We start from the raw sequence: 9,829 nt of genomic DNA on the forward strand, positions 1-9,829 counted from the left end.
CTGCCCTGGGGCAGGCAGGGGAGCTTCACAGACAGGTCAGAGAATGAGCAGGACTTCACCACCCAATCGCAAACTCACAAAAATATTTCACTTCCGTTAGATCCTTTTTTCGGGGCTGAGCTACAAGTGTGTAAAATATACATGTTCTTTGTGAAGTCACAATACAGTGGGGGAGAAAAGGTAACGCACTCAAGGCAAAAGCAGAAGTCTGTGCAGGAACAGAGGCGGTGAGGTCCAGACAGCAAACCACTTCCAGGTGAGGGAGTGCTGGCGGAGGGCTTCCCAGAGAGACGATGTCTGAGCAGGGTTCTAAGGGCAAGGCGGAATAGGATACAGTGGGATGGTAGAGGAAGAGCATGTCAGAGGTCAGTATGCACGGGGCCCTGCAGAGCCAGGAGACAGCCTGATTGATGAGGTGGCGAGGACAAGCCATCTCGAGCTCTGCCAAGGGGCTCAGGTGGCCCTGTGGCCCTCTCCAAACACCTGTTCTAGGAGGGAGGGTAAGTGAAGCCCCCACCCCAGTGAAATCTCCCTCACCACCACACGACGTCAGGCCTCTCCCCAACTGTTTTCTTTTGCTTTGTTTTGTTTTAACATTCATCACATGTCCTTCTGGGTTTGTTTTTCCTTGAGATGGAGTCTTGCTGTGTCACTGGGCTGGAGTGTAGTGGCACAATCTGGGCTCATTGCAACCTCTGCCTCCCGGGCTCAAGCGATTCTCAGGCCTCAGCCTCCCGAGTAGCTGGGATTACAGGCACGCGCCACCATGTCTGGCTAATTTTTATATTTTAGTAGAGATGGAGTTTTATCATGTTGGTCAGGCTGGTCTTGAACTCCTGACCTCAGGTGATCTGCCTGCCTTGGCCTCCCAAAGTGCTGGGATTACAGATGTGAGCCACCGCGCCGGGCGTCCCTCTGGTTTTGTTCCCTTGGTCTGGGTATGTGGATCCTGCCAGCCCACCTCTGTCAATGCAACTCCCAGGCAGAGGTGCATCAGGAGTCAGGGTCCCCGAATCACAAGCAGCATGGTGGTAGACAAGTTGTTGTGGCTCCAAGCCTCAGTTTTTCATCTGTAAAATGGGTATAGCCCTACAGGTACCGTGGCTCATGCCTGTAATCCCAGCCCTTTCAGAGGTCAAGGCAGGTGGATCACTTGAGCCTCGGAGTTCAAAAACAGCCTGGACAACATGGGGAGACCCCATCTTTAAAAAAAATACAATAATTAGCCAGGTGTGATGAACAGCACCTGTAGTTCTAGCTACTCAGGATGCTGAGGCGGGAGGATCCCTCAAGTCCAGGAGTTCAAAGATGCAGTATACTTTGACCGCTCCACTGCATTCTAGCCTGGGCGATACAGTGAGAACCTGTTTTAAAAAACGGATGTAGTCCCTACTTGACAGCCTTGTTGGGAGGATTCAAGGAAATCATCTCTGTAAAATGCCCAGTACAAGGTCAGGCACACAACGAATACTCCACACGTAAGCCTCCATGTCCTTGCCTGCCAGGCAGGAATCATCTCCCTCACTCTGGTACTGCATAGTGGTTAAGTGCACAGACGCTGCAGCCAGACTGCCTGATTCCAAGCCCTTCTGCTACCTACTAGCTGTGTGACCTTGGGCAAATCACTTGCCCTCTCTGTGCCTGTTTTTCTGTTTGTAAAATGGAGACTCTAAGAGTAGTACATACCCCCCAAAGATTGTTATGAGGATTAAATTAGTATATGCTAGGGGCTTAAAGCAGCGTCTGCGTGGGCGGCCACACTCTGGGCGCCAGCCGTCACTCCCCCTGCAGTGTCTGGCATGTTGTCTGGTACCTGCTCAAGGCTCAGTAGAGATTTTTTGAATGAATTAATGGAGATAAGACAACCCCACGATGCAAAGACAGGCCATGGTAGAATGGCAGCGAGCACCCATACGTGAGGAGCTAAACTACCGCGGCAGATTACAAGCCTCCCCCAAATAAAACCCAGATAATCCCCACACCAAGAGTTAATCCACTCTCTGAGGCCACTCCAGGTTACCACCCTGTTTCCCCTCTTCTCATCCCACACTCTCACCCACCTCTTTGCTTAATCAAAAGCAGGGAGGAGGACCAGGTGTGGCAGTGGCAGAGGGGCACACCCCAGGCATCATGGCGAGACCAGCATCAGCATCAGGGCAGGAGAGGGCAGAGCTGGGTACCCAGTGGCCCCAGGGATTGGAGGAGGGGTTGGAGTGGAACCAGCCAGGCAAAAAACCTTGGTCTCAGGAGAGCAGAGTAGACTCCTTGGATGGGGCAGGCCAAGGACCAGTGACCACAAGCAGCAGGGAGGGACACTGGAGGCCGTCCAAGTTCCGCCAGGCCCAGCAGGGCGAGGTTCTGGCCAATCTCCCAGCCCCACCCTCCTTGACCTGGAAGCAGGGGGCAGCCCAGATCCTGGCTGCTGCTGCCCTCTCGTGGCCACTCCTCAGAGGTGCAATGCTACCCCTGCTGTTACCTGAGTGTTTATACAGAACTGGATGTCCCCAGAGCTGCCCCAGGGGCCCCCTTCTTCCAAGCTCCCAGCGGAAATACTCCCCAGGCCTCCCCTGCCTAGCTTGACCTCCCTATGGGACTAACGTGCTGCCCCGAGCCCTCGCCTGCCTGGGCTCCCACTGGTTTCCCTACAGCTGTACCTTCCTGCTAAAGCCTCTCAGCCTATCTGAACTCTCTGGTTCTGACCTGTCCTCTGGACTGGTCCCCCCTTTCCCACTGATGCTCTCGGAGCGCCCTAAGAGCTTTTTCGTGGAATCACATGCTGCATCACAATGCTCTGTCAATGACTCTGTCTCCTCCAGAGGACTGGGCTCCTTCAGCCTTAGACCTAGGCTGAGACTGGGCTGTTGAATTTCAAGGGTATGATGTCAACACGGAATAAGACTCAGGAGAAACAGAACCCCTTTATGTATTTATTTATCAAAACATTCGCAAACTTGACCTCACTCACCAACACACACACACAACCAGGATACACACGCCTGACCTTATGAAAGGCCATCAAGTCCTTAGAAACAGGAAGGAATGAGCACACCCCGGTGGACTTTTGGTTTCATTTGCAGGGATTCCAGGAGGGCTCTGGTCCCACAACCAGGGAAGGAAGAGGCAGAGCAAGGCAATAAATAGAATGCTGGCCTAGCCTACTTTGGTATATCATGGTGCATCCTGCCTGTGGCCTTGGCAGCATCTGCTCCCAGCCCTTAACCATCAGCAAGAGCAAGGAGGGCGGGGCCCAGCAGCCGGAGCAGGCAGGCCAGAGGCACAGCCAAAGGTCTCTCCAAATATCCCCGGAGCGCCACAGGGAACGAGGTAAGAATGGTCCAGATGCAGCAGACCCTAGCTGTCCATGTCTGAGGGCACAGTCTTTTTCCTCGTCCGAGCCTTTAGGGAGCGTGAGGTGCCCTGAGAAGAGAGGAGGCCCAGCATGAGGGTATGGGGAGCACAGGCACAGCCCCCCGCCCCCTGCCGTCCTCCGCACTGACCTCCCGCACCAGCGGCTTCCTCTTGATCACACGCAGGCTCTGGCTGCGGCTCAGGGGCTTCTCTCGGGGCCGGGCTGGTATCCGGGGAACTGCCTCAGTATCTGACCAACACTCATCCTCCGTGTTGCTGTCCTGCAGGCCCCTGTCCCGGTACCCTGTGAGGAGGAGGCAGTGAAGCTGAACGCCTGTGGCCAGCCCTTCCTCTAGCTCTGGGGGAAGCCAGGGTGCGCATGAAGGAAGCCATCCCTCTTGTCATGGCCCTGGGCCCCTCTGCCCACTCACCAATGGGTGGCCTCTGATGGGGCACCTGGTCCTCTGGGTAGAGGGCGTCCTGGTAGGCAGGGATGGGTTCGTCAGGGATGGAGCGCAGGTCCTGCATGGAGAAGCTCCGCAGCCTGCCGGCCAGCGCCCCCTGACTCTGCGGGGGGCATGGGGGAGAGGCTTCAGCGGGGAGGCTGCCCAGGGAAATCTGCCAACCAACTAATCACTGGGGCTGAGATGTAGAATTGAAAACTGCTCAGCAAGCTCTGGCCCCGTGCCAGCGTGGCACCAACAGGAAACCAAAGCCAGAGAGCAGGCGCTGCTGCTCACGCTTGGTGTCAGAGCCAGGAAGGAAGGTCTGACTTCAGCTCCATGCTTCGGCCAACACTTCCAGACCTTCTCATCCCTGCTCCCCAGCTGCCGTCTCTGGGCTCCCTGGCAGAGGAGCTGAATGGGCCCAAAAGGGCCTAGGGGTGGGATGGGGGCTGCTGGAGGGCCGGGGGCTCATAGCACCTTGGTGGCGGCCTGCACAGCAGCCGAGGCAGCAATGTTGAGGCCCCGCTTCCCGAAGCTGAGCATGGTCTCGTAGCTGCGCTCCTTTGCCTGCACGAGGTATGCGTCAATCTCCTGTGGACCCAGTGGGGAGGAGAGCTCAGGTGGACAGCCTAAGTCCCTTTCCCTCTGCAGATTCTGAGAAGTCACTGGTTGTGACACCACCCAGCCCAGCCCAGCCCCACCTGGTGCCCAGGGGCCACAGATCTGGATCACAAACATACACCAGGAGTAGGGCAGGCCACCTCGGTGAGCGGCCATGCTCCAGCTGCCACCACCACTACCCCCAAACCAACTTCTACTCTGAAAGGTCATTCATGTGCACCCCCACCTGATTATCCCAGAAGATGTGGTAGGCTGGGCTCTGTCAACCTCCGCAGCTCACCAGTGGCAGGACTGGGATTAGAACCCCAGTGTCCCCAGCATCCTAAGTCCCAGGTCCAGGGCTCTTTCCCTCACACCCACCCCTAAGCCTCCCTTCCCGCCTCCCCCTGGGGTACCTTCTCATGGCGGGACAGGGACGGGTGGACAAACTTGCGGTAAAGCAGGCTGGCGCCCTTGGTGTAGGGCGAGAGCAGCCACAGCACAAAGGCCATCTTGATCTCATAGTAGAAAGGGAACCTGTCACAGCACAGGGGGCAGGGTGAGCCGAGGAGCAGGCTGGAGTGGGCCACCTCTGACCCTGGCTTGCAGCCCCTGCATCCATACCAGGAGATAAAAATGTCTGTGACGATCTCTGCTGCCATGAAGAGTGCAAAAACGATCCAGTACATCATCCACCGCACCTGTGGGTTGAGAGCACAGAGGTCAGCATGGGGCTTCCCATGCTGGGAGTCGGCCTGCAGCACCAACTCCCATCCCGGCCAGCCCAGCCCAGAGATTCCAGGGAGCCTGTCCAGCTGCATAGCTGCTTTCCCCCACACAGGGCTGGACAGGAGCTCTGAGAAACTGCTGCTCATTCCTGTGCCCGCCTCCAGTGGGCTTCACCCACAAGATCTTCCACAGCACCCCGATGGCCTGACCTCTATCTACACCCTCTCCAACAGGGTCCCTTCTCTCTCCCTCCCCACTCCACTCAGGATGTGCTACACGACCTTGCCCCTGGAGGAGGGAGAGGTCAACTCAGACCCTCCCCCACAACAAGTCCTACTACACACACCCAAACCCCCACACTCACATATTCACGAATGTTCTTGGTCTTCACAGCCTTATAGGAAGCATAAGCTGGATACAGCATCCCAAACACCAACCTGGAAGAGCAGCCACCGGAAACGTGAGGGACCCCGTGCCCCACTCTTATCCCACCAGGTGGCCACTTCCCTCCACTGGGGTGCAAGGTGGCATTACCTACCCTGTTTTTCTCGCTTGGCTTGTACAACCCGTGCCTGAGTCAGAGCCCTGGAGGCCACCTCCCCACCCTGCTGTTTACAAACATCTCAAGCCTGCCCAGGCCTGCACATGTGGCCCATGGGTGCGTGATGGAGCGAGAGGACAGCCACTCCACGAGGTGGGTGAGAACACCAGACTGTCCCCTCCCGTGGGCATGCAATCAGGCCCAGGGCCACCAGACCTGGCACTGCCGGGATGCAGACAGGGCTGTGTGAGCCAGGTGTTGGAGTACTCAAAGGTGAGGAGCAGGACGTGAGTCATGTGACTGCTCGGTGGCAAGTACGCGCACCTGGATTCTCCACGCACAACGTGCCATATCACCTTGTGTTTGCCAAGGACCTGCAAGGTAGGCCTGTAACCCTTGGCCCCACGCATCTGTTTGCAGTGTGTGTGGCGTGTGGCAGGGGTCGTCCGCAGCCAACGAGCCTTGGTCGGGGGAGGTTTGGTGGGGCGGGGAGCATGCCGTACCCCAGGCACCGCCTGCAAGACCACAGGTCCGTTAACCCTTGCATGGAGTGCGGGAGGGTAGAGCTTGGAAAGTTCCCTCTCCCACCACACGTCCCCAGCTTCCACCACAGGGGCGGGAGGCACCCCGGGGTAGAGGAGGTCTGAGGGCAGCCATACTCACACCACCAGGCGACAGATCATCCAGGACACCATCTTGCCGGCCTTGGGGACGAGGGGAGAACCCCAGGAAGCCGCCCACAGGGTCGTTCAAGCAGGGGCTGGGACAGGGGGGATCGAGGCAGTTGCGGGAAGCAGAGGGGCGGTCCAGCTGTCCCTCGGCTGAGGCAGAGCCCGCTGCCCACGGTCTCCGACTCTGCAGTTCGGGGGACCTGGAGAACGGGGAGACCCGGAGCAAAGTGGCCCCGGCGGGGAGGAAGCCGACTTGGGAGCGGGCGCTGGCGCGTACGCCCCGCGGCTGGGGCAGTTACGGCTCCGACCCGCCCTTCCTGACGCGGAGAACCCCGTGCTCGGCCCTCGCTGCTGGTCCCGCGCTGGGGCGGCAGGTCGCGGCCTCGCTCGTGCGAGTCGCCGCGGTCCCGGTGCGCCCAGCCGCCGGCACCGGCCTGCAGGGCGGAGTTTGCAACTCACTTGAAAGTTGCACGGAACCAAGTGCTGCCCAACCCCAGGGCTCCGGCTCACCACGCAAGCGCAGTGTGGCCCCAGAGGGGGCGGGGCGAGGTCAGGGAGGCGAGAGGCCCGCCCCTTAAAGGGGCGATGTGCCCCGGGACTCGCGCGTCGGGCCCACAGTGGAGTCGCCGTCCGGACTGGAAAGATTAGAGTGTGGGAAGCTGCAACAAAAAAAGCAGGGGGAGTGCGGGGGTCGGGGCACGAAGAAAATCGGGACTCCAGAGTTTTCGCGACCTTTCACTGGCTTTTCCCAGTGTCTTTCCTTCTCGCCCCATTTTTCCCTGTGTGAAAAGGGTAATGGTATGAGATGCGGTTGGGGGGTTATGGGAGGCTCTCTGCAGGCTCTGGCAGGAGCTGGGACGCTTGGCTAAGCGCCCGCAAGCCCGGGTCTTACACCAGTGGGTCCAAGAGGGAAAACGGGGAGGCCTCGGGGAGAGGGAGCCTGAGGCACTCTTCACCCCAGCAGGTTTCAGGGGTTCCCTTCTCTCTGGGATGCCCTTCCAGAGCCCCGACGCCGAGGTGGGCTGACCGCGATGATTTGAGGCATTCTGGGTAGAGCTCCCAGCTCCCAAGCCCCTTCTTCACCAGAAGTTTGAAATTCCACCTATTCCTCTGAGCCAAGTTACACAAATATCCCTGGGCCCTTAACAGTAGCATCAGCCATTGCTGTTTTGTAATGCGTGTTTGCACAAAAGGTCTTAATCTTTGCAAGCATCCTTTTTATCATGTAGGAAATAGGACGCTCACTGGTAAAAAGTAACTTTCCCGATATCACCCAGTGGTGTTTATTGCTGGTTGGTGGCTACATGCGTGGCTTGATCAGTATTCTGAGGCATCAGCAGCTGCAGGCTGAGAGTGGCCCTGCAGAGGGACGTGGAACCGGAGAATTTCCTCTGGGAGGGAGGCAGACAGCTGGAATAAGGGAGAAGGCTCTAAAAAAGAAAGCAAGGCCAGCGTCGTGGCTCACTCCTGTAATCCCAGCACTTTGGGAGGCCCAGGTGGGAGGATCACGAGGTCACAAGATCGAGTCCATCCTGGTCAACATGGTGAAACCCTGTGTCTACTAAAAATACAAAAATTGGCCGGGCATGGTGGCACGCACCTGTAGACCTAGTTACTTGGGAAGCTGAGGCAGGAGAATTGCTTGAACCAGTGGGCAGAGGTTGCAGTGAGCCGAGATTGCGGCCCTCAACTCCAGCCTGGTGACAGAGCGAGACAGAGGCAAATGTTGCTGCTTCTACTTGCCCTGTGAGGTTTCATTTTTTGTGTCATCTTCAGCTTACTGCCTCAATTGTTCCCTCTGCAAAAAGGGAGTACAATGTCGCCCCGCCCTGCAGAGGGTGGGAGCAAAGCTGTCCGGGCATGTGGGGTGGAAACACAGGCAGTTACTGCTTTTTATTGGAGCCATAGTTAACACCCACCAGCTATCATAAGGATGGAAAAGGTAATGATGGGGCCAGGGAAAGGAGGCTTCCAGCGGGTAAACACATGGTGATTATATGGTCTTAATTATTATCATCAGTTTTATTGGTATTTCTGGGTGTGAGAGCTAGCAGTGAAACCGGCCCACAGGAGAAACTCCCTGGAGGCCCCCATGTCTCCATCTCCTCTCTTAACCACCCCCTCACATTTACCCATCCCCCTCACACACACACATTGGAGTCACCGGACAGGCCAAGGGCTAGAGGAACCCCTCTAAGGAAGGCCCCAGCCACTGTACATCTCTAGGCACAGACACCGTTCTCTAGGCGAAAAGTGTCCTGGGTCCCCCTGAAGGAGGAAGGGTGTGATCCCCTGATTGTCTCAGGAGGAAAGGGACCTCATGACTCAGGTGCTCACTGCACATGTGAGCCTCAGGTCCTTTGGTGAGTCTGCAGAACTGTTCCTTCCCTCTGCTGCCTTCTGGGGCCACGTGCCTGACCTCAGCATCACAGGCCTCTGTCCACCCCCATTCACTGGTAAACGTCCCCTGGTCCCGCCCAAAACCCACTCAGCTGGGATGGTCTTCTGCATGGAGACTCCTGGTCCCAATGCCTGTGCTTGGGAAATCTAGAGAAGAGATGTCAGGTCCTTGCTGACAGCAAGTCTCAGCATGGAGGACAAGAGGCTGGCAGCTGAGGAGTGCCACCCTCCCTGGCCTTGGCAGAGTGCGTAGACCTTGCCTCTTGCAGCCTTTGGTCCTGAGCTGTTGACACAGTCACCCAGTTCCCCTGGGTTTCTAAGCAGCCCTCTGGACGTGGATAAGCCCCAGGGCAGGTGACCCGGCAGGCACACACAGAAAGCTGGGCACTCAGTGGCCTAGGGAGGAGAATGCCTCCCAACCCTCAGAAGAGCACCCCCCCCCCCACGGGGTTAGCAGCTGTCAAAGTGATATTTATCTTTCTACTGGGCAGCAGAGTGCCAGCATGTCTGGGAGACTCAACCTACTTTCCCTGGCAACCTCTCCCAAGCACAGGATAAGGGCCCATTTCCCGTTTGAAAAAGGACAGCCCTCCCCAGGATGATGGAGGCGCCTGCTAAGCCAAGAGCATGTTTAAGGAGGTGAAAGGCAGATAAGTCACCTATTTCTGGGGGCAAGGAGGCCAGATCAGAGGCTGCAGGTAAGATAGCGGGCACAGTGGTGCCAAGACTGAGGATGAGTGAGGAACTGTCACCCACAGAGAGTTCTCTCCAAAGAGCCACCTCCTCCTCTTGTACAAAACCCTTCTCTAAGCCACCTCTGTATTCATATAGTCCTACAGACCCAGGCAAATCATAATTATGTGCTGGACACACTATACCAATGGATTTACATATATTAATGCATTTAAATCTCATGATATATAACCCTGTCAGGGTCGGATGTGGTGGCTCACGCCTGTAATCCCAGCAGTTTGGGAAATGGAGGTTGGCAGATTATTGAGGTCAGGAGTACGAAACCAGCCTGGCGAACATGGTGAAACCCTGTCTCTACTAAAAATATAAAAATTAGCTGAGTGTGGTGGCACCTGCCTATA

General features: G+C 57.0%; 1 protein-coding gene across 3 annotated transcripts; it reads right to left on the reverse strand.

Annotated features, from left to right (window-relative positions):
• Positions 1-2,914: 2,914 nt before the first annotated feature.
• Positions 2,915-7,736, reverse strand: REEP4 (receptor accessory protein 4). 3 transcript variants are annotated; one of them, XM_017549664.2, is made up of 8 exons: positions 6,328-6,856; positions 5,488-5,560; positions 5,019-5,095; positions 4,811-4,931; positions 4,272-4,385; positions 3,780-3,915; positions 3,498-3,652; positions 2,915-3,417 (listed from the first exon to the last, which is right to left on the reverse strand). In XM_017549664.2, exons 1-8 carry the CDS (start codon positions 6,357-6,359, stop codon positions 3,352-3,354), a joined length of 774 nt encoding a protein of 257 aa, XP_017405153.1. In that variant the 5' UTR covers positions 6,360-6,856; the 3' UTR covers positions 2,915-3,351. The 3 variants fall into 3 exon arrangements, with proteins under 3 accessions (XP_017405153.1, XP_017405154.1, XP_017405155.1); XM_017549665.2 differs by having other exon boundaries at positions 5,662-6,851; XM_017549666.2 differs by lacking the exons at positions 2,915-3,417; positions 3,780-3,915 and having other exon boundaries at positions 3,548-3,652; positions 6,328-7,736.
• Positions 7,737-9,829: the final 2,093 nt, after the last annotated feature.

Source organism: Cebus imitator, unplaced genomic scaffold, assembly GCF_001604975.1.
Source record: "Cebus imitator isolate Cc_AM_T3 unplaced genomic scaffold, Cebus_imitator-1.0 Scaffold221, whole genome shotgun sequence".
In the NCBI taxonomy this organism is placed as follows: Eukaryota; Metazoa; Chordata; class Mammalia; order Primates; family Cebidae; genus Cebus; species Cebus imitator.